Source organism: Myxocyprinus asiaticus, chromosome 13, assembly GCF_019703515.2.
Source record: "Myxocyprinus asiaticus isolate MX2 ecotype Aquarium Trade chromosome 13, UBuf_Myxa_2, whole genome shotgun sequence".
In the NCBI taxonomy this organism is placed as follows: Eukaryota; Metazoa; Chordata; class Actinopteri; order Cypriniformes; family Catostomidae; genus Myxocyprinus; species Myxocyprinus asiaticus.
In genome coordinates this window covers 29,902,368-29,929,724 of record NC_059356.1, presented here as the reverse complement: position 1 = coordinate 29,929,724, position 27,357 = coordinate 29,902,368, and the positions used below count along the sequence as shown (strand labels likewise).

Genomic DNA, 27,357 nt, shown 5'->3' with positions numbered 1-27,357 from the left:
CCTAGTGACAGCAGGATGTGAAGGAAAATAAGTAGAGCTCCAGGTGGAACGACAGGAAGCATGACAACAATGCAAAGCAGATACATTCAACCAGCATTTCATTGCAGTTTAATTGAAACTCATCTTGTAAACAGTCTCCAAATTACCATAAAGGTTGAATGGATGCATATTACGTATCAGTACATTTTCAGGTGCATCTTAACCCCTCAGAAAGACAGGACATTTATTTCAAATATCTTCATGTGGTGGAATATTAAAACTATTAAGTGGGAGGGTGTTGGTTTTTCCTGCCTCTCTGCTGTCTAGTGGAATTATTGCCTGATCAAATTGATCACCCTCTAAAATAATATATATATATATATATATATATATATATATATATATATATATATATATATATATATATATATATTACATCTGGCTTTATATTTAGTATATTTGTTCTTAGTATAGTCATGCACTGGACATTTCCCACTTTATGGACAATGCATCAATGTGAACTTCTGCAGTTAATCCAGGATGGACTTCAAAGATTAGGCATTAATCTTAAAAAATATATATTTATTTATTTATTTTTAAACAATGGACCTTAATGCTTACTTAATTTACCAATTGAAAACCATGACTTGCACTGCATATAAATAAATGATATTGGCATTATATTTGTGTTGTTTAGCCAGAGGAGAACTGGCCCCCACAGTGAGCCTGGTTTTTCCCAAGGTTATTTTTCTCCATTAACCAACATCTTATGGAGTTTGTGCTCCTTGTCACAGTCGTCTTCAGCTTGCTCACAGGGGTTCTAAATACAATTATTTAATTTGTATACACAATTTACAATCATATTTAATCAAATTACACAATGATCACTCTAAGACTTTATAGATATTGCCGTTTAATTTTTTGTTAATGCATGATTTCCTGTAAAGCTGCTTTGAAACGATGTGTGTTGTGAAAAGCGTTATACAAACAAAAATTACTTGACTTGACTTATGCAATTTCAACATACAATATTTGTGATGCTTCGTTATCTCTGCATGAATCTGAAGATTTTCAAAGAAATCTGCTTTTGTGAATGTTTCAGTCTTGAAGTTTGTGTGACCAAGAGAATATCTTTGACCACCTGACTTTAATCATGGAGAATTAAAAGCATATAATTGTAAATGAAATAATACGTATCAATTAATCTCATTTTAAGACTCGTGGATGTGTTTGTTTTGTATCTAAAAAGGCTTCTTATTTTATGGTTATATTCCAAGGTCAGTGATATTTGCATTTCCATACACTACAACTATATTGCATAAGTGTACCACAAGATGGTAGCAATGAGCTTAGACCGACTGCAGGGCATCAGCCTGATACAAATAAACAATTTTACCCTCACTCTTTTCCCTCATGTCACACTTAAAGGTATAGTTCACCCAAATATGAAAATTCTCTCATCATTTCCTCACCCTCATGCCAACCCAGATGTGTATGACTTTCTTTCTTCTGCTCAACCCGAACAAAGATTTTTAGAAGAATAGCTCAGCTCTGTTGGTACATTCAATTCAAGTGAATGGTTGCCAGAACTTTGAAGCTCCAAAAAGCACATAAAATCTACATAAAAGTAATCCATATGACTCCAGTGGTTTAATTAATGTCTTCTGAAGGGATAAGATAGGTGTGGGTGAGAAACAGATACAAATTTAAGTCTTTTTTTCTTTTCTTTTCTTTTCTTTTTTTTTTTTTTACTCTAAATTCTCCTCCCTGCCTATTAGGTGGCAGTATGCATGAAGAATATGAATCACCAAAAACAAAAGAAGAACTCTTAGGAGAGAAGAGCGTTTAGGAGGGCTGTTTGAAACTGGAGATTTATTTTAAATATTGATCTGTTTCTCAACCACACATATCATATCACTTCTGAAGACATTAATTAAACCACTGAAATCATATGGATTACTTTTATGCTGAGCTTTAAAGTTTTGGTCACCATTCACATGCATTGTATGGACCTACAGAGCAAAGAGATTTTTCTAAAAATCTTCATTTGTGTTCTGCAGAAGAAAGAAAGTCATACACATCTGGGATGGCATGAGGATGAGTAAATGATGAGAGAATTTGAATTTCTGGGTGAACTATCCCTTTAAGCAATCACATCGGAAGGTCACGTGACGCCATGCAAGGATTGGACATGTGAACGGCGAGCTCTGCGCACTTTGCTAGTTTTAATACTTTTAATGGCATAAACCAGTGAGATTTGATACACTCTGTTCCATAACTGTTCTAGGAGGACAATATGTGAAAGAATTCTAAATCCTCGGGCTTTGGAGACATTAAAAGACACTTACGTGCTCAAGCTGATGCCCCTGAGCAGGCCACAAGCCTGGGAGTCGACTTAGTCGGGGAGGTGCGGGAAATGCGGTGAGAGATGCTGAACATGTCAGCAATGCTGACGAAGGTCGTTGCTGACATGGAGGACCTTGCTGTGATACGTCGATCGATCACTGCCATAGAGGTGAAGTTCACTGATGTGGTTACAAGAGTGGGGGATGTCGAGAAACAGATCGATTACCTGGAGTCATCGGAGAGGGAATTATCTGTTAATCCGCTAGTGTCTGGCAGAAGTTGGAGGACATGGAGAACCGTAGCTGGTGGAATAATGTCTGAGTTCCTGAGGGCGAAGAGGGACAGGATATGGTGAAATTCCAGGATGGGCTCCTTCCGAATCTGCTCGACATAGCAGGCCATAAGCTGGAAATCGAGCAAGCTCACATGGTTCCTGCTCGGTGATCCGCGGATCAATTCTGGCCAAATTTCTGAGATCATCCGATAAAGATCTTGTGTTACACAGCATTTTCTTGTTACCAGACTTTGTGAATCCGACAAGAGAGAAACGTGATCGATTCAAGAAATGCAAGAAACTTTTACATCAACGGAAGGTCGCTTTTGCACTGATATTCCCGGCCAAATTGAGAATAGATACTAAGGATGGCTGTAAAACATTCACATGCCCACAGCAAGCGATGTCCTTCATAAAGTCAATGGAGTGAGTAAGTCATCTTATTGTACTCACATTGCAACCGAGTGGACCGGCTCACTGAACATTCGCTTGACTGTATGAGGAATCTGTGTGCTTTTTTTGTGCTGGTTCCGCCTAGTGACTGGAGTTTATTTTGTAGAGTGTCACACCTTCAGGACAGTTTTATGGATGAATGTACATGCTATTTGTGCTTATTCCTCTTATTGGCTGGAGTTTGTTTTGTGAAGTATTTCTTGCAAAGACATTGGAGTGATTAAATCATTTGTTTGCACTCACGTTGCAGCCGAGTGGACCGGCTCACTGAACATTCGCTTGACTGTTTGAGGAATCTGTACACTTTTTTTGTGCTGGTTCCACCTAGCAGCTGGAGTTTATTTTGTAGAGTGTCACACCTTCAGGACAGTTTTATGGATGAATCTACATGCTCTTTGTGCTTATTCTGCCTATTGGCTAGAGTTGGTTTTATAGAATATCTTTTGCTGTGTAATTCTGTATCACAAAATTTGTATAGAAACACCAGACTTGAGCAATCTGATGGCAAAGTTGTCGCAGGGGTTCGTGGGCATGCATGGATTGTTTGAGTTTGGAGGGATGGACACCAGTTGTGTCCGTGTCATGCACGGGGTTAATGTGCACGTTTTTCTTTTTTCTGTTTGTTTGGTTCTGGGGGATGTTCGGGTTTTGATTGTTGCACTAATGTTGGAATGTGGCCTTTATAATCTTGTTTTTGACACACAATCTATTTTTCTTATATGTCAAAATGTCAAATGCTAATATGAGTGGATTGTCTCTCTCCACATGGAATGTGAATGGGTTGGGGCACCCCATAAAAAGAAGGAAGGTTATTTCTCTTCTTAAGCATAAGAAATATGATATAGTGTTTCTTCAAGAAATGCATTTTTCTCCGCATGAAGCTGAAAATTTTGGGAGGATATGAGGTGGGCATGTTTTCTTTAGTGCTGGTTCGAGTAAGAGCAGGGGAGTCATTACGCTGATAAGTAAACATCTACAATTCAAATGTCTCAAACAGATTAAAGATAAATTAGGAAGAGTCATTATTGTTTTAGCTGAAATTCAGGGGCAAAGTCTTATTTTGGCTAATATTCATAACGTTGATGATCAGGGCTTTTTTATAGATCTTGAAGGGATGTTGCAAGCCGCTGGCACCCCTCATGATATAATACTGGGAGGAGACTTTAATCTTTTGATGGACTTAGTCCTTGATCATAGTGAAGCAAAAGTGTGCAAGCCCCCTAGAGCAACACTGACGCTTCACAGGATGTGTAAAAATCTTGGTCTTACAGATATTTGGAGACTTTTGAACCCATCTTGGAGGGACTATACATTTTTTCATCAGTCCATAAGATTTACTCTAGAATAGTTGTTTTTTTATATCTAAATCCCTCATTTCATCTGTTGTTGATTGCTCAATAGGAAACATTTTAGTCTCAGATCATGCCCTGGTGTGTTTAGAGGTGTTGCCATATATGGATAAAAGGAAATCATATAGTTGGCACTTTAATGTATTCCTTTTGCAAAATCCTGAATTCCAACAAATGTTAAAGACTGAAATCAATGTTTATATGGAAACCAACTGGTCCTCAGTATCCTCTGTGGGTGTGGCTTGGGAGGCATTTAAGGCGGTTCTTAGGGGTCGGATCATACAGTATGTCGCATTTACCAAAAAATCCAAAGCACGAGAACTTGTGGAGTTGGAAGGGAATATTAAAAGTGCCGAGGCAGAGCTGAAGCACTGAATGTCATTTAATGGCCTCAGAGAATTGAGATACAGATATAATACTATTTTGTCACGGAAGGTGGAGTTTTGGCTATTCAGGGCAAGACACTCATACTTTGAGTTGGGGACAAGGCAGGGAAACGACTGGCTAGATATATAAAACAGAGAGAGTCTTTTTCTACCATTCCCTCAGTGAACTCTGCTAGTGGTGAAATATTTACCTTGGCCATTGATATTAATAATGCTTTTAAAGAATCCTATCTTGATCTCTATAGTTCCACGTCTTCGTCTACTGATGAGGATATTAGAAACTTTGTGGAACCAATAGAAATTCCTAAACTTGATTCTGAGATAACCTTGGAGGAGCTTGGCAGGGTAATTAAGGCCTTGCCTACAGGCAAGGCTCCGGGGACAGACGGCTTTGCCACTGAATTTTTTTAGATCTTATACCACAGAACTGGCTCCACTTTTGGTAGAAGTTTATACAGAATCATTAAAGAATGGAAAGCTTCCGCCAACCATGACACAAGCCCGGATCAGTCTGATTCTTAAAAAGGACAAAGATCCAAGCGAGTGTAAGAGTTACTGTTTAATTTCCCTGATCCAGCTAGACGTTAAAATATTGTCAAAAAATTTGGCTAACTGATTAAATAAAGTTATGACATCTCTTTCACATATAGATCAGGTGGGATTTATTCGGGGCCTTAACTCTTCTGATAACATTAGGAGTTTCATTAATATCATGTGGACAGTGGTGAATGATCAGACTCCGGCTGCTGCCATCTCGCTTGTCGCCGAAAAGGCGTTTGATATGGTAGAATGGGATTATCTTTTTAACATTTTGGAAATGTTAAGGTTCGGGAATAATTTTAATGGGTGGATTAAGTTACTTTATAGACACCCGGTAGTGGCGGTTCAAACGAATGGATTAATTTCAGATTATTTTACTCTGGATAGGGGCACCCAGTAGGGTTGTCCTCTTTCCCACTTATTGTTCTGTCTTGCCCTGGAACCATTAGCTTCCGCAATAAGGAAGGAGGAGGATTTTCCAGGAGTGGTGGTGGGAGGTGTGGCGCATAAGCTTTTGCTTTATGCAGATGATATTTTATTATTTGTCACCAACCCTACTAGATCTATGCCTTGCCTCCACAGAATTATTAATTACTTTGCTAAGTTCTAAGAGTCATTTGGTCTAAATCCGAAGCTTAGTCTCTGACAGCGTACTGCCCGGTAACGGCTTTTCAGCCGGGCGCCTTCCAGTGGCCCAAACAGGGCATTAAGTATTTGGGTATTTTATTCCCAGCAAATTTGTCTGATTTAGTCAGAGTTCATTTTGACCCTTTAATAAAAAGGTTCTCGAGCGATGTGGGCAGTTGGGCTTCATTTTCATTTATCTATGACTGTGAAGGTTAATGTATTCCAAAATTCATCTACCTGCTACAATCTCTCCCTATAGATGTCCCCCCTCTCTTATTTCAAGCAGTTTGATAGCATAGCGAAGTTCTTCATTTGGAATGGTAAACGTCCCAGATTACACTTCAATAAATTACATAGGCCGATTGACAAAGGTGGGCTAGGCCTACCCAAGATTTAGTTTTATTATTATGCATTCGGTCTCATTGGTCGCTTCCACCTGAGAGAGCCCCTCCCTGGTTTGTATTCAACAGGAAGTTCTTGCCCCTATTTCGCCATTGCAAAGCCTTTCTATCAAACTAACCAGAGAAGTTAAGTTACACCCCGTTATCTCGCATTTGCGCTCGGTATGGACAAAAGTGTCCAGAGTGTTTAATTCAGACATTTATTTAAATGTTGCCTCAAGCATATGGCTGAACCCTAAATTATGTATTAATAAGTCCCCTTTCTGCTGGTCAGAGTGGATTGTGAGGGAGGTTAATACACTCCTATATGAGTGTTGAGATCCTTTGAAAATAATAGATATAGATATTAAAATTAATAAATGTCTACTTTTCCAGCCTTTTGTATTAGTTCTTATTTATTTATTGCCCCTTATTCATTTTAGATACAGTTATTAAATATTGTTATATACATAGGCTAAATATACCATTAATGAAATCTTGTTTTATTACTTATTGTATTTCAATGGGGATATAATTTATTACAGCTGACAGTTACGAGCAAACAAGGTTTGAACAAGATCAAACTGAAATTCACAGCTTTTTAACACTTCTGTGTACAAATTTAAAGGTTGCTTATTGGATCAATACAGGAAAACGTCATGTTATGCAACTACGCATTACTTTACAGAGAGCTTACGACCTACTAGTTAAGTCTTGCCTTAAGAACAGGTGGTGCAACTAAATTAAGCACCGACTTAGTTACAAACTAACTAATAGTTACTAAGCCCTTAGTGTGAACTTTATGTAAAAAGGTGGGTCCTCACCAGCATGATGATCGGGAGACAGATAAATCAGTGGGGATGGAAATCAGCGGGCACTCCCTCTTTTTCTGAATGGTGCACCAAATTGGGCAAGGTAGTGTCATTAAAAGGGATGTCGTATAGATGGCTTGGCAGTTCGGATGCATATGACAAGAAATGGGGCAAGTATTTGGCCTTTTTAGAGGGTGCTCAGAGATGGGCAGTTGAGAGAGACATTTTGTTTGGGTATATATTTGTTTAATTTTATTTTTATATATATATATTTCTGATGTTTTTTTTTTTTTTTCATTTTGTGTCGGACCACTGGATGTTTGTAGTGTGTGTGTGTGGGGGGGGGAGGGACATATAATTTTATAATTTGATTCTGTGTGTGTATGTTCTGTTTGTGTAATCCTGTTTTCGAATTAATAAAATGTAAAAAAAAAAAAAAAAAAAAAAAGCAATCACATCTAGCAATAATTTAAAACAAACTCTCAAGCCATTATGCTTGTTTCAGCAATCAAAATTAGATGGTCCACTGAAAACTGCCCATTCCCTCTCACTGAGCAGTGCTTTGCTATCATGCTATGTATTCTGGCCCAACCCCTGCCCACCCCAATGCATTAATTTGCTAAGCAACACTAAACACTGTAGCAATAAAGGGAATGTCAGACAATGAAGGCAGGAGGGTTGACAGCTGGTTACTTAAAGAGGAGCTGTCAAACTGCTCACAGTGCATTGCACCCTTTGAGTTAAATCTGAGATTTACTCACCCTCATGCCATCCCAGATGTGTATGACTTTCTTTCTTCAGCAGACACAAATTAAGATTTTTAGATGAATATCTTAGCTCTGTAGGTCCATACAATGCAAGTGAGTGGTGATCAGACCTATGTAGCTCCAAAAATCACACAAAGGAAACAGGAGAAATCCATAAGACTCCAGTGCTAAATCCATATCTTCAGAAGCAACATAATAGGTGTAGGTAAGAAACAGTTCAAAATTTAAGTCCTTTATTTTACTCTAAATCTTCACTTTCACCTTTACATCAGAAAGTCACATGTGATGCCTGTTTAATTTCACTTTCGCATCTGAAAGTGAAATTTAAAGGTGCACTGAGAAATGTTTCCCCCTTAAAAAGTTTTACTCCTAAAGTAATTAATTGTAATTTTGAAACAAATGTATAAAATCATTACCGCTCACATGAGATGAGGACTCTAGTCATATCAGTAACCTTATAAAAGCTGCACTTCTTGCCTAGAAGTGGTTGGTGAAAGTGAAATTTCATGGGATTTTAGTTGGAGGTCAGCATAATGGTCCTATTAACAAAATGTGCAGCTGTTCAATTGGCCTGCAACAGGAAGTGCTGAATGTCACAGCTGTTGCTCTGCTGATATGCACTACTTTCTGCAATACACCTGGGGACTACAACCAGTGTAGGGTAATAAATTGAGTGGCAATTTTATACAAATTGTACAAGCATTTATTTATTTATTTAGCAATCTCTACCAACAAAACAGAGTGTGATATGTTTTATCTTATGTCTGCACATCAGCTTATTTGAAATTCTTTGAATTGACTCAAAATTAATACCAGACTCGATAAGGATATTTTTTTTTTTTTAGCAAACTCACATGCCTGAGTTCATCTCCTTTTCATGGATCATGGGTACACCCAATGATTCACTGGAAATGCCTGAACCACTTTCTACATCTAAAGCTCAGTGAGGCAAGGAATAGATTTAAAAGTGTGGCTCCATAAGGATGGTTGAAGAACCACGCTCCATAATTTAATGCCAGTTTTATACAGGACAGTAGATTTACATAGTGATCCCACATGTTTATTATACTGAAATTGAATCACAGTGAGTGAAAGGTGGAAGTATTTCCTCTCTGTATTACATGATAGGCATTATTTCTGTACCTACACTTCTTTTCTTATTTTATCAGGTTTTTTTTTGCCAACAACTGACAGAACACAGCAACAGGATATACTAAAGAGCTAATTTAGAAACCATATTTAGCAACAATGCTGTCTGAAAATCTTCTGATTAACATTTTGTATTGATTCAACTTTTAAATATAAATATTGGAACACACATATACAGAATCAATATACAAACCCCACTATCCCCCAACAACACCCCAGCGGTCACACAACCATAGACACACAACAAAAATAAATTAATTAAATAATAAATAAAAAAATAAATAAAACAATCACACACATAAAACCCCTACACCTCTCTCTCCACTGTTCCTCCCCGAGAGCCCTCCAAAAAAGACAAATATCTGCCCCACTTCTTTACAAACATGTCCAGACCCGCCAGTCTTCTGGTCTATTGGACCCCCTTCTCAAGAGCTGCCACTCTGACCATCTCTGAACACCACTCCTGAAACGGGGGCGCTCCAGCTGACTTCCAACTCCTCAAAGTGATCTGTCTGGCGATCATAACACTAGTTAGGACCCAGTTTTTCATGTGCTTATTCTCCAAATTAATGACTGCCCCATCTCCCAAGATACAGAGTCTGGGGCAAAATAAAATTTGAGAGGCCAAAACCTCGCACATAAAACACTGAATCCTCATCCAAAATTCTTGCATCTTAACACATCCCCAAAAGACATAGGTTGTGTCTCCATCTTCTGATTGACATCGCCAGCAGGTGGGTGTGTCTTTAAGACCAAGCCTATGCAATCTAGAGGGGGTCCAATAGACTCTATGTAAAATCTTAAATTGCATGAGGTGAACCCTTGCATCTCTGGATGCAGATTTGACATTTTTTAGAATCCCAGCCCACTCTCCCTCCTCCAATACCAAATTTAGATCTTTCTCCCATAATCTCTTAAGAGAAGTTGAAGTTCCGTCCCCCAGATTCTGAATTAGTAGAGAATAATACACCGATGCCTCATGACCGTTTCCAAAAGCAGTAATCACCACTCCCAGAGTATCTGCCACTTTAGGAGGGTGTAAACCACTCCCAAAAACAGTACAGAGCAGGTGGCGCAGCTTATAGAACTGAGATCTAGGAATCCCAAAAAGTTGAACCAAATTTTTAAAGGATCTCTACACTCCATTCTCATATAGGTCACCGAGTGTAGTAACCCCCCTCCCAACCCACTCTGACCAGCAAAAAGGGAACTTGTTGATGCATAGTTTGGGGTTCAGCCATATGCTCGAGGCAACATTTAAACAAATGTCAGGATTAAACAGTCTGGACACTTTTATGCATACCGAGTTCAAGTGCGAGATAATGGGAAGTAACTTAGCTTCTCCGATTAATTTGATAGAAACGCTCTGCAGTGGTGAAATAAGGGCAAGAACTTCCTGTTCTAAACAGAACCAGGGAGGGGCTCTCTCAGGTGGAAGCGACCAATGAGCCAAATGTCTTAGACCGAATGCATAATAATAAAATAAAATCTTGGGTAGGCCTAGCCCACCTTTGTCAATCGGCCTATGTAACTTATTGAAATGTAATTTGGGATGCTTACCATTCCAAATGAAGGACTTTTCTATGCTATCAAATTGCTTGAAATGAGAGAGGGGGACATCTACAAGAAGAGACTGCAGTAAGTAATTGAATTTTGGAATACAATTCATTTTAATAACATTAACCTTCCCAGTCATAGACAATTGTAAAGAAGCCCACCTGCCCACATTGCTCGAAAACCGTTTTATTAACGGGTCAAAATTAACTCTAACTAAATCACACAAATTTGCTGGAAATAAAAGACCCAAATACTTAATGCCCTGTTTCGGCCACTGGAAAGCACCCGGCTGGAAAGCCGTTTCTGGGCAGTACGCTGTCAGAGCCAAAGCTTCTGATTTAGACCAATTGACTCTATATCCTGAAAACTTAGAAAAGGAATTAATAATTCTGTGGAGGCAAGGCATAGATCTACTGGGGTCAGAGACAAATAATAAAATATCATCTGCGTAAAGCAAGAGTTTATGCGCCATACCTCCCACCACCACCCCAGGAAAATCATCGTCCTTTCTTATCGCGGTTGCTAATGGTTCCAGGGCAAGACAGAACAATAGTTGGGAAAGAGGGCAACCCTGCCGGGTGCCCCTATCCAGAGTAAAATAATCTGAAATTAGTCCATTTGTTTGTACTGCCGCTACTGTGTGTCTATAAAGTAACTTAATCCATCCAATAAACGTACTTCCGAACCCATATATTTCCAAAACCTTAAAAGATAATCCCATTCTACCATATCAAATGCCTTTTCGGTATCAAGTGGGATGGCAGCGACCAGAGACTGTTCATTCGCTACTGACCACATGATATTGATAAGACGCCTGTTATCAGAAGAGCTGCAGCCCCAAATAAACCCCACCTGATCTATATGTATAAGAGATGTCATAACTTTACTGAATCGATCAGCCAGAATTTTTGACAAAAATGTTACATCTAACTAGATCAGGGAAATTGGACAGTAACTTTTACAGTCGCTTGGATCTTTGTCCTTTTTAAGAATCAGACTGATCCGGGCTTGTGTCATGGTTGGCAGAAGCTTTCCATTCTTTAATGATTCAGTATAAACTTCTAGCAAAAGTGGAGCCAGTTCTGTAGCATAAGATTTGAAAAACTCAGCAGCAAAGCTGTCAGGCCCCAGAGCCTTGCTTATAGGTAAGGCCTTAATAACCTTGCCAAGCTCCTCCAAGGTTATCTCAGAATCAAGAGAATTTTTTTGCTCAGTCGTCAGTTTAGGGAGATCTAATGGTTCCACAAAGTTTCTAATATCTTCTAATATCAGTAGACGAAGACGTGGAACTATAGAGATCAAAGTAGAATTCTTTAAAAGCATTATTAATATCAATGGCCGAGGTAAATATTTCACCACCAGCAGATATAACTGAGGGAATGGTAGAAAAAGACTCTCTCTGCTTTATATATTTAGCCAAAAGCTTTCCTGCTTTGTCCCCCGACTCAAAGTATGACTGTCTTGCCCTGAATAGCCAAAACTCCACTTTCCGTTACAAAATAGTATTATATCTGTATTTCAGTCGAGTCAATTCTCTGAGGCCATCGGATGACAAATGGCACTTCAGCTCTGCTTCGGCATTTTTAATATTTCCTTTCAACTCCACGAGTCTTGTGCTTTGGATTTTTTGATGAATGAGGCATACTATATGATCCGGCCCCTAAGAACCACCTTAAGTGCCTCCCAAGCCACGCCCACAGTGGATACTGAGGACCAATTGGTCTCCATATAAACATTGATTTCAGTCTTTAACATTTGTTGGAAATCAGGATTTTGCAAAAGGGACACAAAGGCGCCAACTATATGATTTATTTTTCTCCGAATGTGGCACCACCTCTAAACTCACCAGGGCATGATCTGAGACTAAGATATTTCCAACTGAGCAATCCACAACAGATGAAATGAGGGACTTAGATGTAAAAAAAAATCTATTCTAGAATAAATCTTATGGACTGATGAAAAAAATTTATAGTCTCTACCAGATGGGTTCAAAAGTCTCCAAATATCTGTAAGACCAAGATTTTTACACATCCTGTGAAGCGTCAATGTTGCTGTAGGGGGTTTACACACTTTTGCTTCACTATGATCAAGGACGGAGTCCATCAAAAGATTAAACTCTCCTCCCAATATTATATCATGAGGGGTGCTAGCGGTTTGCAACATCCCTTCAATCGTTAGGCACATAAATAATAGCCAAAATCAAACTTTGCCCCTGAATTTCAGCTAAAACAATAATGACTCTTCCTAATTTATCTTTAGTCTGTTTGAGACATTTGAATTGTAGATGTTTATTTATTAATATAATCACTCCCTTGCTTTTACTTGAGCCAGCACTAAAGAAAACATGCCCACCCCATATCTTTCCAAATTTTTCAGCTTCCTACGTGGAGAGATGTGTTTCTTGAAGAAACACTATATCATATTTCTTACGCTTAAGAAAAGTAAGAACCTTCCTTCTTTTTATGGGGTGCCCCAACCCGTTCACATTCCATGTGGAGAGAGATAGTACACTCATATTAACAACTGACATATTGATATAATAAAAAAAATAAACTGTGTGTCAAAAACAAAATTATACCACATTCCCCATTAGTGAAACAATCAAACCCCGAACTTCCCCCCGAACAAAACAAACCGAAAAAAGAAAAATGTGCGCATTAACCCCGCACACTAAAGCGCCAACCGGCGACAATCCCTTTAAATTCAAAAGGTCCATGAACGCCCACAAGCCCCCATGACAACTTTGCCATCGGACTGCTCAATTTTGCCTCACAAATTTGTGAAGCAAAATTACATAACAGAAAATACTTTGTAAAATAACCCCCAGCCAAAAGGAAGAATGAACACAAAGAACATGTAGATTAATTCACAGAACTGTCTCAAAGGTGTGATCCTCCACAAAACAAATTTCAGCTGATATAAAACCGTTCAGTTTCACGGATAGATAAACGAATGTTCAGTGAGCCAGCTGTTATGAGTTCAGCGGATGACGTAATCATTCCAGTGTTCCGTAAACGACACAAGCTCCAGCCGCTAGGCGGAACCAACACAAAAAGAAACAAAACCGACATCCCGGTTCCCCGGATGGTCGAGTCAATTCACTCGGAGGCCGCATAAAAGTATATACCATAACTTACTCAATCCGTCAACTTTATAAAAGACATCCTTTGTGTGAGCATGTAGATATTTTGCGGTCATCCGTAGTGTCCACTCTCAAACTGGCCAGGAACTTCCATGCAAACGTAATCTTCCGTCAATGCAAAAGCTTCTTTAAGGAAAATGTTATTCACAAAAAAATCTCCAGCCGCTAGGTGGAGCCAACGCAAAAAGAAACCAAAATGATGCCCAGCTTCCTCAAAAGCCAGATTAAGTACAGCGAGTCGACCCACTCACATGAGAAACATCCAATGGTTTACTCACCCATTGATTCAATAAAAGACATTGCCTGATTGGGACATGTAAATACTTTGTGACCGTCCTTCGTTTCTATTCTCAGTTTGGCCGGAAACATCAGAGCAAAAGTAATTTTTCACCGATGTAAGAGTTTCTTGCATTCCTTGAACCGATCGCGTTTCTCTCTTGTCGAACTCGCAAAGTCCGGGAACAAGAAAATATTATGATTCCTCCAAGAAAGCTTCCCTTTGCTCCTCGCCTGGTGCAACACGAGATCTTTATCGGATGACCTCAGAAATTTGGCCAGAATCGATCGGGGCCTATCTCCCTCAGCAGATCTCCGAGCAGGGACTCTGTGAGCTCGCTCAATTTCCAGCTTGTGGCCTGTTATGTCGAGCAGACTCGGGAAGAGCTCGTCTAGGAATTTCACCATATCTCTGCCCTCCTCATGCTCAGGAATTCCAACAATTCTGACGTTATTCCTGTGGCTTCTATTCTCAAGATCTTCAAGCTTTTCATGAATACGTTCCAGATCAACTTTGGTCGCGGGCGGATTAGCGGTTAATTCCCTCGCCGAAGACTCCAAATAATCGATTCGTTCCTCAGCATCCGACACTCTTGTAACTAACTCAGAGAATTTTATTTCCATCGCCGTAATCAATCGACGTATTACAGCGAGATCCTCCAAGTCAGCAAGAACCTTCGTCATCATCACTGATATGTTGAACAACTGATGCTGGATCACCTCTCCTGCCGTGCCATCCAAATCGAGTCCCCGGTCTGTAGTCTTGTCGGGGCTTTCATCCTGAACACATAAGTGTCTTTTAATGTCTCCAGAGCCCAGTGATTTTGACTTCTTTGCCATGTTTTACCTCAAAGAGCAAATGTGTAACTGGGTGTATCGAATTTCACCAGATTATAACATGAAAATAATAACAAATTTAGCAAAGTGTGCAGTGCTCGTCGTTCACACATCTGCTTCTTGCATGGCGTCACGTGACCTCTTGCCGTCTGAAAATCTTAAATGGAAGCCTTCTTTAGTACAAGAATGAAACATATCTCTGCACCCCTGCCCTTACAGGTGGCAGCCTAACAGAGATAAGAAGAGTTCTGGGCCTTTAATAGCATGGGCTCTGTAGGCCTCGAGATAAAGCAGACACTATCAACTGCAAGACAGGGCCAAGGGAGCCTAATGGAACTAAAAATGTGTGTGAAGTGGATGTTGAATAATTGCAGACAAGCTGGAAATCATGATCTTTTCAACTAATTTTTAGAGAGTGAAATGTTTATGCATGGAGATCACTCTGATAATTTTTCACATTTGAAGTTAGCGATGGATTAATGTGAGTGTTTGTTGCATTGCTTTAAACAATTGTATTTATTTATTTTTAAATGTTTTGGGAGAAGTTTTTACCTTCTAAATTGAACTGTTAGTAATTTTCTTTGTGCATCATTCCTTAGTGGCAAACATGATGGATTTTTTTCCAGCAAAAATAACCTTTATTTTCTTTAGGTTACTGTCACTCCATTCATGCCAGACTGTGGTTAACAATGAATGGGATTTGGGGGTTGAATTTCACAGGTTAAAGGTGAACAAGCTACATCTGTACAAATCAGATGCAGGTCAACTGATGATGTCAGAAAAAAAAAAGGTTGATTATAACTTTAAAAGTGAATTTAATAAAAAAATTTTTTTACATAAAATACAAGTGCCATGCTGGGGATGCAGGGGTCTCAGTGCCATGGGGGAGTCCTGAGGCAGTTTAATTGTTCATGAGGAAAATGGCCTGAGGGTAAAAACTGTTCTTGTGCCTGGATATCCTGGCGCTCAGTGCTCTGTAGCGCTGGCCAGAGGGCAACAGTTCAAAGAGGGAGTGGGCAGGGTGTGTGGGGTCCAGAGTAATTCTACCTGCATATTTCCTCACTCTGGAGATGTACAGGTCTTGGAGGGTGGGCAGGGGGGCACCAATAATCCTCTCAGCAGTCCTGACTGTCCATTGTAGTTTCCTTCTGTCTGATTTAGTGGCTGAACTAAACCAGACAGTTATAGATGTACTCAGGACAGACTCAGTGATGGCCGAGTAGAACTGTGTCAGCAGCTCTTGTGGCAGGTTTAACTTCCTCAGCTGGCGAAGGAAGTACAACCTTTGCTGAGCCTTCTTCACAATGGAGTCTATATGGGTGTCCCACTTCAGGCCATGAGTGATGGTAGAGCCCAGGAACCTGAATGACTCCACTGCTGCCACAGTGCTGTTCAGAATAGTGGGGAGGATTTCGCCTGAAGTCCACTATCATCTCCACTGTTTTGAGCCTGTTCAGCTCAAGGTTGTTGTGACCACACCAGACAGCCAGCTGATCAATCTCCCATCTGTATGCAGACTCCATGGCTGATGACCGTGGTGTCATCTGCAAATTTCAGGAGCTTGAAAGTGGGGTCTTTTGCAGTGCAGTCATTTGTGTACAGGGCAAAGAGCAGTGGAGAGAGAACGCATCACAGAGGAGCACCAGTGCTAATAGTGAGGGTCCCGGATGTGAGTTTCCCCAGTCTCTCTATCTGCTGCCTATCTGTCAGAAAGCTGGTGATCCATTGACAGACTGGGGTGGGCACAGAGAGCTGGGTCAGTTTGGTTGAGAGTAGATCAGGCACGATGGTATTGAAGGCTGAACTGAAGTCCACAAATAGGATCCTTGCATAAGTCCCAGGTCTTTCGAGGTGTTGAAGGATATAATGCAGTCCCATATTGACAGCATCATCCACAGACCTATTTGCTCAGTAAGCAAACTGAAAGGGTTCCAGCAGGGGTCCAGTGATGTCCTTCAGGTTGGCCAAAACCAGTCTCTCAAACGACTTCATGACCACAGATGTGAGAGCGACAGGTCTGTAGTCAGTAAGTCCTGTGATTCGGTTTTTTGGGGACCGGAATGATGGTGGAGCGTTTGAAGCAGCAGGGAACTTCACATTGCTCTAGTGACCTACTGAAGATCTGTGTGAAGATGGGGGCCAGTTGGTCAGTGCAAACTTTCAGACAGGCAGGTGAAACACTGTCTGGGCCTGAAGCTTTCTCAGTCTTTTGTTTCCGAAAGACCCGGCAAACAGCCCCCTCACAGATCATAAGTGCAGATTGAGTAGCAGGAGAGGGAGAAGGGGGGTTCCAGGGGGTGTTGGTGTGTGTGTGAAGTGAAGATCAGAGCGGGGGAGAGGTGTGAGAATGGAATTTTCAAACCTGCAGTAAAACACATTCAGTTCATCAGCCATTAGTTGACTCTCTACAGAGCGAGGGGGAGGTGTCTTGTACTTGGTGATGCTTTTCAGGCCTTTCCAAACAGATGCAGGATTGTTGGCTGAAAACTGTTTTTTCAGCTTTTCAGAGTAGCTTCTTTCAGCCAATCTGATTTCCTTAGTAAGTGTGTTCCTGGCCTGGTTGTACAATATTTTATCCCCACTTCTGTAAGCATCCTCTTTGGCATGACGAAGCTGTCTGAGTTTTCCTGTAAACCATGATTTATAGTTATTGAATGATAAAAATGTCCTAGTAGGGATGCGCATATCCTCACAGAAACTTATATACGATGTCACAGTATCTATGAGCTCATCCAGGTCTGTGGCTGCAGCCTCATAAACACTCCAGTCAGTGCAGTAAAAGCAGGCTTGTAGTTCCAGCTCTGCTTCATTGGTCCATCTATTTACAGTCCTTACAACAGGCTTAGCTTATTTTAGTTTCTGCTTGTAGGGCGGGAGAAGATGAACCAGACATTGATCAGAGAGTCCTAAAGCTGCACGTGGGACAGAGCGATATGCATCCTTTACAGTGGTGTAGCAGTGGTTCAATATATTTCTTTCTCTGGTGGGGCATGTGATGTGTTGTTTGTATTTTGGCAGTTCACGGATGAGATTAGCTTTATTAAAATCTCCCATAATAATAATAAGTGAGTCCGGGTGTTGTTGCTCCATGTCTGTGATCAGCCAGCTGTTGCAACGCTACGTTCACGCATGCTTGTGGCGGGATATAAATACTTATCAGAATAAATGAGGAAAACTCCCGCGGTGAGTAGAAAGGCTTACCGTTTATGAAGAGCATCTCTAAATTAGGACAGCACATCTTCTTCAACGTTGTTACATCTGTACACCAATTTTCGTTGATGTAAATGCATGTTCCACAGACTCTTGTTTTCCCAGATAACGCCGCGATGTGATCCGCTCTAAACAGCTGAAAGCACAGCAGATGTAACGCGCTGTCCAGAATGGCTTCATTCAGCCAGGTTTCCGTGAAATACAGAGCAGCGGAGTTAGAAAAGTCCTTATTTGTTAGAGTGAACAGAAGCAGTTCGTCCGTTTTGTTGGTGAGGGAGCGGACATTCGCCAGATGAATACTCGGCAGTGGAGTCCTAAAGCCGCGTTGATGAAGCTTCTCAAGCGCGCTGGCTCGCTTCCCTCACATGCGTCTTTTGGATCGCTTGTAGAGCACCGCTGCGCCTCCAACTAAGATGTCTAATAAAAAGTTTGAATAATCAAACACCGGCAAAAAATGATCAGGTATGATCTGCCGAATATTCAGCAGTTCATCCCTGGTGAAACTGATCGGGAAAGAGTGAAAAAAACATGACAAACAAACAAAAGTAACAGAAATGCTAGAGTGCTCCACACCGAAGCAACCATCTGCGGTACCATCTTGAAACATTGGAACATTGAAAAGATAGTGAACTGAGATCAGACTAGAAAAACACTGAGTGAATGAGCTGAGTTTATATAGACTCCTTGATAAGGTTATTGGGAACAGGTGTGGCTGTGGCTGATTAGAGTGCGGGTGAACTAGAGCAGTTGATGGCTGGAGTGGTGGAGACCGAAGGGTGCATGACAATAAGTAAAACTTTTATATACAAATATATAAAAGTTATATATTACATATATATTCATATCTAGGGAAAATAAAATAAAAAACAGTGGAACATTCATGATCATGCCAACCTTGACCTTATCTATCAATATTAAACATACACATATACACACTGTATAATATGCTGTATATATACTGTATATTGGCATGATCATGAATGTTCCACTATTTTCTATGTTCCCCTAGATTCATTCCATATATAATTTTGTCATGTATGGGTTTTATTTTATTATGTGTAAGTCACAAATAGTTTGAAATCACTCTGCAAAATATATAATAAATTTATCAACATTATAAAAAATAAAAAAAATTAATAAAAAATAAATATATAGTAAATTGTCCATCCAGAAAGCACAAAAATCTACAACCTAAATGTTTTAATAATATCATTGGCTATAAAAATACACTATTTAGATGCATTTATAGTATTCATCAAGCATTACATAGGATTTATTGCAATTTTAGGTTCTTTGCTCTTTCTCTCCTACACACACAGTCTGATGTCAGTTTTCTGGACTTGACCAAGTAGGAAGAGTCAAAAAAAAAAAGAAAAAGGAAAAGGCTGAGAGAGGCTCACACACCCTCTAAACTCACCAACACTCTTCATAGTCCTGCAGCACACATGCTCATAAGCACACACACCAGATCACAATCTCATCTCTTATGCACTAAAAATGCTCTGTTGGGAATTGTGCTTAGCTCTACTGTTCACCGGCTTCCCAGCGTGGGCTCTGCCTTCAACTAACATCAAGATCACACAAGGTGAGTTCCACCACAAACTAAAGCTGTAACACAGAAACTGTTATTTTGCTTTAATGTACTTTATTGAATGAGAATGGACAGCCTCAAACCAAACTAGAGCTGGTTTGCTAAGTTATGATCATCATAGAATTTTAACTGTTATCATTGAGCAGTGCCACTGTTTCTTCCATGAGGTAATGTACAGTTTTTACCTCTCCATATTGCAAAGAGACAGTTTTCCCAATAGACGAAGATTTGTTATATATATGCTATGCTTGAAATATTTTATTGATTCACAAGAAATCAGACTAACAAGCAAAGTATGTTTAAAGGCTATATGACTCAGATTTGGTAGGGCGAGAAAATAAAACTTTTCTTGTAAATTAGATTACGTTGGAAAGAAAGTGATGCCAAGTTCTAGTTAATTCAATTGTACAGATACTAATGTCTTAATATAAACTCATTTATCAATTCAGCTATCAAGAAATATCTTTCCAGACATTTAGCACTCCTAAAATATTGTAACACAATATCCAAAAAGTGTTACTATTTATTATACTAGTATTATTTTATTAAATTATTGTAATGTAATATCAAAATTCAACACTTTCAGTGTACAGGGTATACTGTAATTCTAATTGTTGTATAACAGAACCCTAAAAAGTTGTGTAGTTAGGTTCCAACTAAATTGAATACAGGTGTCACATCCCTTCATATTCAAGGACTCTTAGTTTAACTCTTTCATGGACCTTTATGTTGTAGTTTTCCCCACACTACATTTCCCAGCAAGCACTGTCATCATTACATTCACCTGTTTCCCATCAGTGTTCCCAGCTGTTCAGTGTGTTGTGATTGTGGAGTTTTGTGTTCCTTGCCACAGTCGCCTTCAGCTTGTTCACAGGGGTTCTAAATTCAATTATTTAATTATTTAATTTATATACACAATTTACAATCATATTTAATCAAACTACACAATGATCACTGTAAGACATTATAGATATTACAGTTTAATTTTTTTGTTTTTGTTAATGCATGATTTCCATTAAAGCTGCTTTGAAACAATGTGTGTTGTGAAAAGCGCTATACAAATAAAAATGACTTGGCTTGACTTGACTCACGGCCATCCAGAGGAGGAGGAGGAGAAGAAGGGCTCCTACTCCCCAGTCACTGCCAGCGTTCACGGCCATGGAGGTCATCCCCCTGTCACTGCCAGTGCCCACGGCCACGAAGACCATTCCCCTGTCACTGCCTGTGCTCACGACTATGGAGGTCATTCCCCAGTTGCTGCCAGTGCTCATGACCATGGAGGCCGTTCCCCTGTCTCTGCATGTGTTCACAACCACGGAGGTTGTTTCCCTGTCACTGCCAGTGCCCACGGCCACAGAGGCTGTTCCCCTATCACTGCCTGTACTCATGACCACGGAGGTCGTTCCCCTGTCACTGCCAGTGCCCACGGCCATGATGACCGCTCCCCTGTCACTGCCTGTGCTCACGACTATGGAGGTCATTCCCCAGTTGCTGCCAGTGCTCATGACCATTGAGGTCGTTCCCCTGTCACTGCCAGTGTTCATGGCCACGGAGGCCGTTCCCCTGTCACTGTCTGTGCTCACAACTACGGAGGTCGTTCCCCTATCACTGCCAGTGCCCACAGCTATGGAGGCCGTTCCCCTGTCTCTGCCCATGTTCACGACCATGGAGGTTGTTTCCCTGTCACTGCCAGTGCCCAAGGCCACAGAGGACGTTCCCCTGTCCCTGCCCGGGTTCATGACCACGAAGGTTGTTTCCCTGTCAGTGCCCAAGGCCACAGAGGCCGTTCCCCTGTCACTGCCCATGTCTACGACCACAGAGGTCATTTCCTTCTTATTGCCAGTGCCCATGGCCATGGAGGCCGTTCCCCTTTCTCTGCACGTTCACGACCACGGAGGTTGTTTCCCTGTCACTGCCAGTGTCCAAGGCCACAGAGGCCGTTCCCCTGTCCCTGCCCATGTCTATGACCACAGAGGTTATTTCCCTGTCACTGCCAGTGCCCACAGCCACAGAGGCTGTTCCCCTGTCACTGCCCATGTCTATGACCACAGAGGTCATTTCCCTCTTACTGCCAGTGCCCACGGCCATGGAGGCCATTCCCCTGTCTCTGCACGTGTTCACAACCACGGAGGTTGTTTCCCTGTCACTGCCAGTGCCCACGGCCACAGAGGCTGTTCCCCTATCACTGCCTGTACTCATGACCACGGAGGTCGTTCCCCTGTCACTGCCAGTGCCCACGGCCATAGAGGCCGTTCCCCTATCACTGCCCGTGTTCACGACCATGGAGGTTGTTTCCCTGTCACATCCTTTCATGTCACCATCCCTTCATGTTCACGGACTCTTAGTTTAACAATTTCATAGACTTATTTTGTAGTTTCCCCCCACACTACTTTTCCTTGCAAGCACCGTCATTACATTCACCTGTTTCCCATCAGTGTTCCCAGCTGTTTCTTGTGTTGTGATTTCCCATGTCTGTATATATTCCCTCGTGTTTCATCACTCATCGTCTAGTCTCGTCTATAGTGGAATTGAGCTAATTTGTTTTTTTGTTTATTAAGCCTTGTGCTATTTCTATTTGTACATGGTCTTCTTCATCTTTAAAAACTGCAACTGGGTTCACTAACATCTCTCTCCTTGTTCATGCTGACAACAGGTTGTAGCTGTGAAAAGGAAAATATGACAAAAATGTTTGTAATCAGTTTGATATTTGAAATATCATCTGGAAAGTAATGTAATAATAGGGTTTGTCTTTTTGTCTATTAGGGCTATTATGTCCTCGTATTCTACTGAACTGCTAAATTAAAACAGAACAAAAGTATTTCATATTATTACTGTCTTCTTTAGCACTGCCCATGCAACTATCAGACTCAAACCAGCCCGTGACATGTCCACTCTTTTGGACTGAATTTGAGGGTTACTGCTACCGTTTCTTCCCATTGAACCGTACCTGGGCTGAAGCAGATCTGTACTGTGCAGAGTTCTCCAATGGCCACAAATCAGCCAAGCTCACCTCCATTCACCGGTATGATTCCTGTTGAAGTTTACAGGTAGTTTGACAGAGGAAGGACAGTGTTGGCATGACATAACAAGTCTTACAGTTTGGAGGATTTTGCTGGAATATCTTTTAAGAAAGTTTTTTTCCTCATATTTTTTATAGCTGGGAAGAAAATGTCTTTGTCTATGATCTCGTCAATAGCCGTGTACCCGGAATTCCAACAGATATTTGGATTGGCCTTCATGACAGAAGACAGGTAAACATTCTGTTTACAATCTAAAATTGATTTATTAAAATGGACAGTGGATTTATTAAAAGTGTATAAACTACTAGAGCATTACATGGCAGCGTAAGCTTTGTTTCATCAATCCTTAATGAAGTTTTGTTAAAGGAATAGTGAACCCAAAATTGAAAATTCTGTCATTATTTACTCACCCTCATTTCGTCCAAACCCGCCTGACTTTCTTTCTTCTGTGGAACACAAAAGAAGTGATGGAGATGAGTAAATGGTAACAGAATTGTAATTTTTGTGTAAACTATCCCTTTAACCATGATGTCATGTGAAGTCACACATTTGATTATTAGCTAATATACAGTATACCCATTAACAGCTTTATAACTGACATAATTGTAATACATAGCTTGGGTGCACTGTATAAGGTCAAGCCCAGCCTGTCAAACCTTTCACTATTAATCTCATGAAAGAAAAATATGGTTTCCATGAGTGATGTTTAATCAGCTGCAGACATGGGTGAACCAACAGACTTGGTCTACCACCAAGATACATGATTTATGGATGACAAACCCTCTGATCTGTGAAAAGACTGTCTGTAAGTTTGCTGTTAGGAGTTCTATAGAGATTCTTGATAAAATGAAATGTCACTTAGACATGTGCACAGCAGGATGGATTTAATAACTACTTCAGGGTTGAAAGGGCAAAGAGCTAGAAAATGTGATAGCACTGTTAATCGATGTTTGTCGACAGGAGGGCACTATGGAGTGGACAGATGGGTCACCCTATGAATACAGTTATTGGGATGGAAACCAGCCAGATGATGGCATCCATCGCATCCCCGTGGAGGAGGACTGTGTGGAAATCTGGTACAGGCAAAACAGTGGTAAGTATGCGATGGACTGTATTACTTTGTGTGTTTCTTCAACTCTAGGCACTTTTGACCCTGTGGAAACACACCCTTGAAACACACTTTTTACACTCTCGGTGTTAAAACTGTAAAAATTAAAAAAATTGATTAGCTAACAGTGAACTACCACAGTCATCAGATCAATATTACTTAACGATAAGTTAATTGTTTCTTCATTAGTTAAGAGTAGTAGTGTTAATATACTACTCATTTGTCCTGCATTAATATCTGCATAGTTACCTATTATGTATGAAACAGTATTATAAAGTCTTACCGGATTTAAAAGTGTGGCGCCATAAGGAAGGTTGGAGATGTTTAATTTGTCCAGAGACAAAGATCAACAGTGCATACACATGCATCAATTAAGAATTATGCAAATGATGTCCTTTTTCTGAAACGTCACCGCATATTTACCACAACGTAATTTCCACTATACAGTCTGTCTGTACAGTCTCAAAGTATTGAGTTTGAGCTTTCTGTAGTGGAAATGACAGTGATTAAAAGGGCATTTGACTCGTTTCGAAACTTTATTAGTGGCAATTTGTTTTTGGCATAATGGAAATAACGCCACAACTGAGGTACAGTTGTATATTGTGTTCAAATTTATACGAATCATTTCACACAATAGATTTTGAAATGGTTTATGATTATTTTACTCTATGTCGATTATCATAGTTTTGAAAATGTAATATTTTTATAATGGAATTTCATATTTTAAGACTGGGACAAGGATAAAACAACTAAAGTTGAAAATCACAATGCCCATTGTTGATAAAACAACCAATTATGCTGTGATATTGGTAATTCAAGGCATTCCAAAATTATCTTTTGTTTTCATCTTTTGCAGCGCTGAGGTCTTGGAATGACAACAGTTGTGATAAGGCTTTTCCATTCATCTGTAAGATTCCTACACTGGAAAACTAACCTCTCACTAAATCAAAGATTGATTAAGCAGTTTTATGATCAACAACGACACCCCAACATCTCTCAATCACATTGCAGCAACAATGTGTCTTCTTGTCTCCATCCTTGCAGTGACAATGGGCTCTCTCCAACCTGTTATAACTGCAGTCTGCACTTCTCCCCCATCCACTTCAATTTCCTGTTGCCAGCCCTTCAACATCCACCCACCCCTGCTGTTGTCATTGTGCCAAGTTTTCTCGTTCTTCTGGGGCTTCTGCAGAACACTCGAGAAAAATATATATTTTCCCCCCACCGGAGATGCTATTGATTATTCATGTTGATATTCAATATTGGTGTTAATGCTGTTGTTGTAAATTACATATCAGTCCATTCCCTTTTTAGCCAGACACCTGCACTTGGCTGGTTTGCACACCAAGAGTGAGTTGCACCAAGGGAGTTCTAGAGACTTCAGATTGAACTATGAGTATGCAAATTTTTTTTTTTTAAGGAAATCTAAGCTCCCCGCTGTTTACCAAATGCCTGATAATGCTGTGAGCACATTATTTACTTGTATTCAAATTGGGTATGTTTGCCAGAGACCTCAGGATTTGAAAAAGCTGATAATGCCCCACAGTCTGACTTAATATACATTATGTTGAATTTAATGTTTTTATTTTATTTTAAAGAGCATCATGTATGCTTCATTGGTAGCAAAGAAAACTGACTTTTCATGCAAGAGTTCATATGGGCAATGTCACCAATCTGAAAGATCATAAATATTTCTCATTAATTTTACACCATAACTGTTCTATGTTTTAAGGTTTTATATGATGGTCATATTTTTAACAAGTCTCACTCACAGACACTGAGATACTGTTTGTAATGAGTCCTGAGTTTAGCTTTAGCCCATCATCCAGAGTGCTTTCAATGTTCATATGTGCACATTGATCTACTGACCCAAGAGGTGAGATTCTGAAAGAGTAGGAATTTAAGTCTTTGTTGACTGTAGATCTTCAAAAGAAGAGAGGGCTTAACCTCAGCCTGGCAGATCTTTTATGCTTCTGTCTCCAGTTCATGGACTGTGCCAATTAGTGACTGAGAAATCTCTGTTCCTTTGCACACAGCTCTGTCAGTAAACAACCTTGTGGACAACTTAAAATGTAAGAACATCAATCCAAACTCTCTATACTTACAGCATGCCATACATGTGTATCATTCGTCTTGGACCAAGTTTTTTAGTTCAGCAGAGAGAGATTTTTAAATTGATCATAACCTCAGCTGGGGACCCTTAATTGACTCTCCAGGAAGGAATTTTGTAAGAAATGGCTGTTTGCCCATGACACAGTGCCTGAGTATTCCTGTCATATAGCATCCATTTTTAAATATGTCAAGAAAAATATTCTATTTTGTAGATATGGTCTCATATTCAAGTAAACATGGTAGTTTTTATCATTATGTGCCTGACACAGACCAAGGACTCATGAGGACACAGGGTTAAGCTGCTCCCCTATTGCTGAAGAGAGCAATTAAGTGACTAATCTCTCGGTCTTACAGTCCTCTGAGCAAACATTTATACACAAACAAGCCCTGAATCATTTTAGTGTTTTAATTAGTGCAATGCCAGGGTCATCACTGTGGTTGTAAAATGTTCAGGTTTAAACAGATATTTTCAAATAACACAATGCAGATATGACGATAACCTCAGTATTTTGTTGCAAGTTAAACTCTGTATTCCATTTCTTAACATCATCATTTGCCAACATATGTGGTCCTAGAGAGCATTTTCAAAAGTTTCCATTTCTGGTGGAGAAAAAGCAATTTGTTTCAATCTGGAACATATTCATTAATTCAGGCTCAATAAACAAGAAACATTAACATCTCTGCAATGTCAACGGAGCTTTCACTGTTAGAAGATGTAAAATGTTTCAATTGACACCTGTTTATATCAACCTTGCACTGTCCGTCTAAGAAATCATATTAAAAGTCAAGCTAAGATTAAAGGGTCAGGGTTAAACTTTTGTCAAAGACATAGCCTGAAGGGTAGAGCACATGGTCCGATGTGTTGCACAGTGGTGCTTACGTACGTGTGATCTGAGTTTGAATCTGGCTTGGGTTAAGGATCAGTGAGAGGTTGAAGTTTGGGATAGGGTAAAGTTTTTGGTTCAAGTAATAGTTTAAATTTTGTATTAAAACATACAGTATATTTAAACTTACAGGAATAGTTAATCCAAAAAACAATAATTATCTTATCATTTAAAGGAAAAAGGAAAGTTAGGCTACATTTTGGTCTGCTCTCACCCAAGAACAATCGTATCACTTCAGAAGACATGGATTAAACCACTTTATTCATATGGATTACCTCTTTGCTGCCTTTAAGTCCTTTTTGGAACTTGGAATTGTTGGTCCCCATTGACTTGCATTGTATGGATACATTCACATCATATTTGCATGATATCTTCATTTGTGTTCCGCAGAGGAAAGAAAGTCAAGTTTGAGACAGCATAAAGGCGAGTAAATGATAAAAGAATGATAATTTTTGGGTGAACTGTTCCTTTAAGCATAAGACAGCTGTGAGCTCATACAGCATATCTGACAGAATTGTGTCAAAACAGTGACTGGCATTACGTTCATACAATTTGCAT

The 27,357-nt window shown here is 40.0% G+C and overlaps 1 protein-coding gene across 1 annotated transcript; it reads left to right on the top strand.

Moving 5' to 3' along the window:
* The first annotated feature begins 19,519 nt into the window (after positions 1-19,519).
* Positions 19,520-27,334, top strand: LOC127450751 (C-type lectin Cal-like). Its single transcript, XM_051715077.1, has 6 exons — positions 19,520-19,669; positions 22,520-22,697; positions 22,833-22,926; positions 23,656-23,788; positions 24,660-24,710; positions 24,848-27,334. The coding sequence occupies exons 1-6, from the start codon at positions 19,582-19,584 to the stop codon at positions 25,054-25,056; spliced, it is 753 nt and encodes a 250-aa protein (XP_051571037.1). The 5' UTR covers positions 19,520-19,581; the 3' UTR covers positions 25,057-27,334.
* The last annotated feature ends 23 nt before the right edge of the window (positions 27,335-27,357 follow it).

Bases quoted from the DNA above. Each gene is read 5' to 3' on its own strand.
- LOC127450751 (XM_051715077.1), top strand. From the start codon at position 19,582: ATGCTCTGTTGGGAATTGTGCTTAGCTCTACTGTTCACCGGCTTCCCA. The intron at 22,698-22,832 runs GTATGATTCCTG...TATTTTTTATAG, and splicing joins AAGCTCACCTCCATTCACCG to CTGGGAAGAAAATGTCTTTG. The intron at 24,711-24,847 runs GTAAGATTCCTA...CCATCCTTGCAG, and splicing joins TAAGGCTTTTCCATTCATCT to TGACAATGGGCTCTCTCCAA.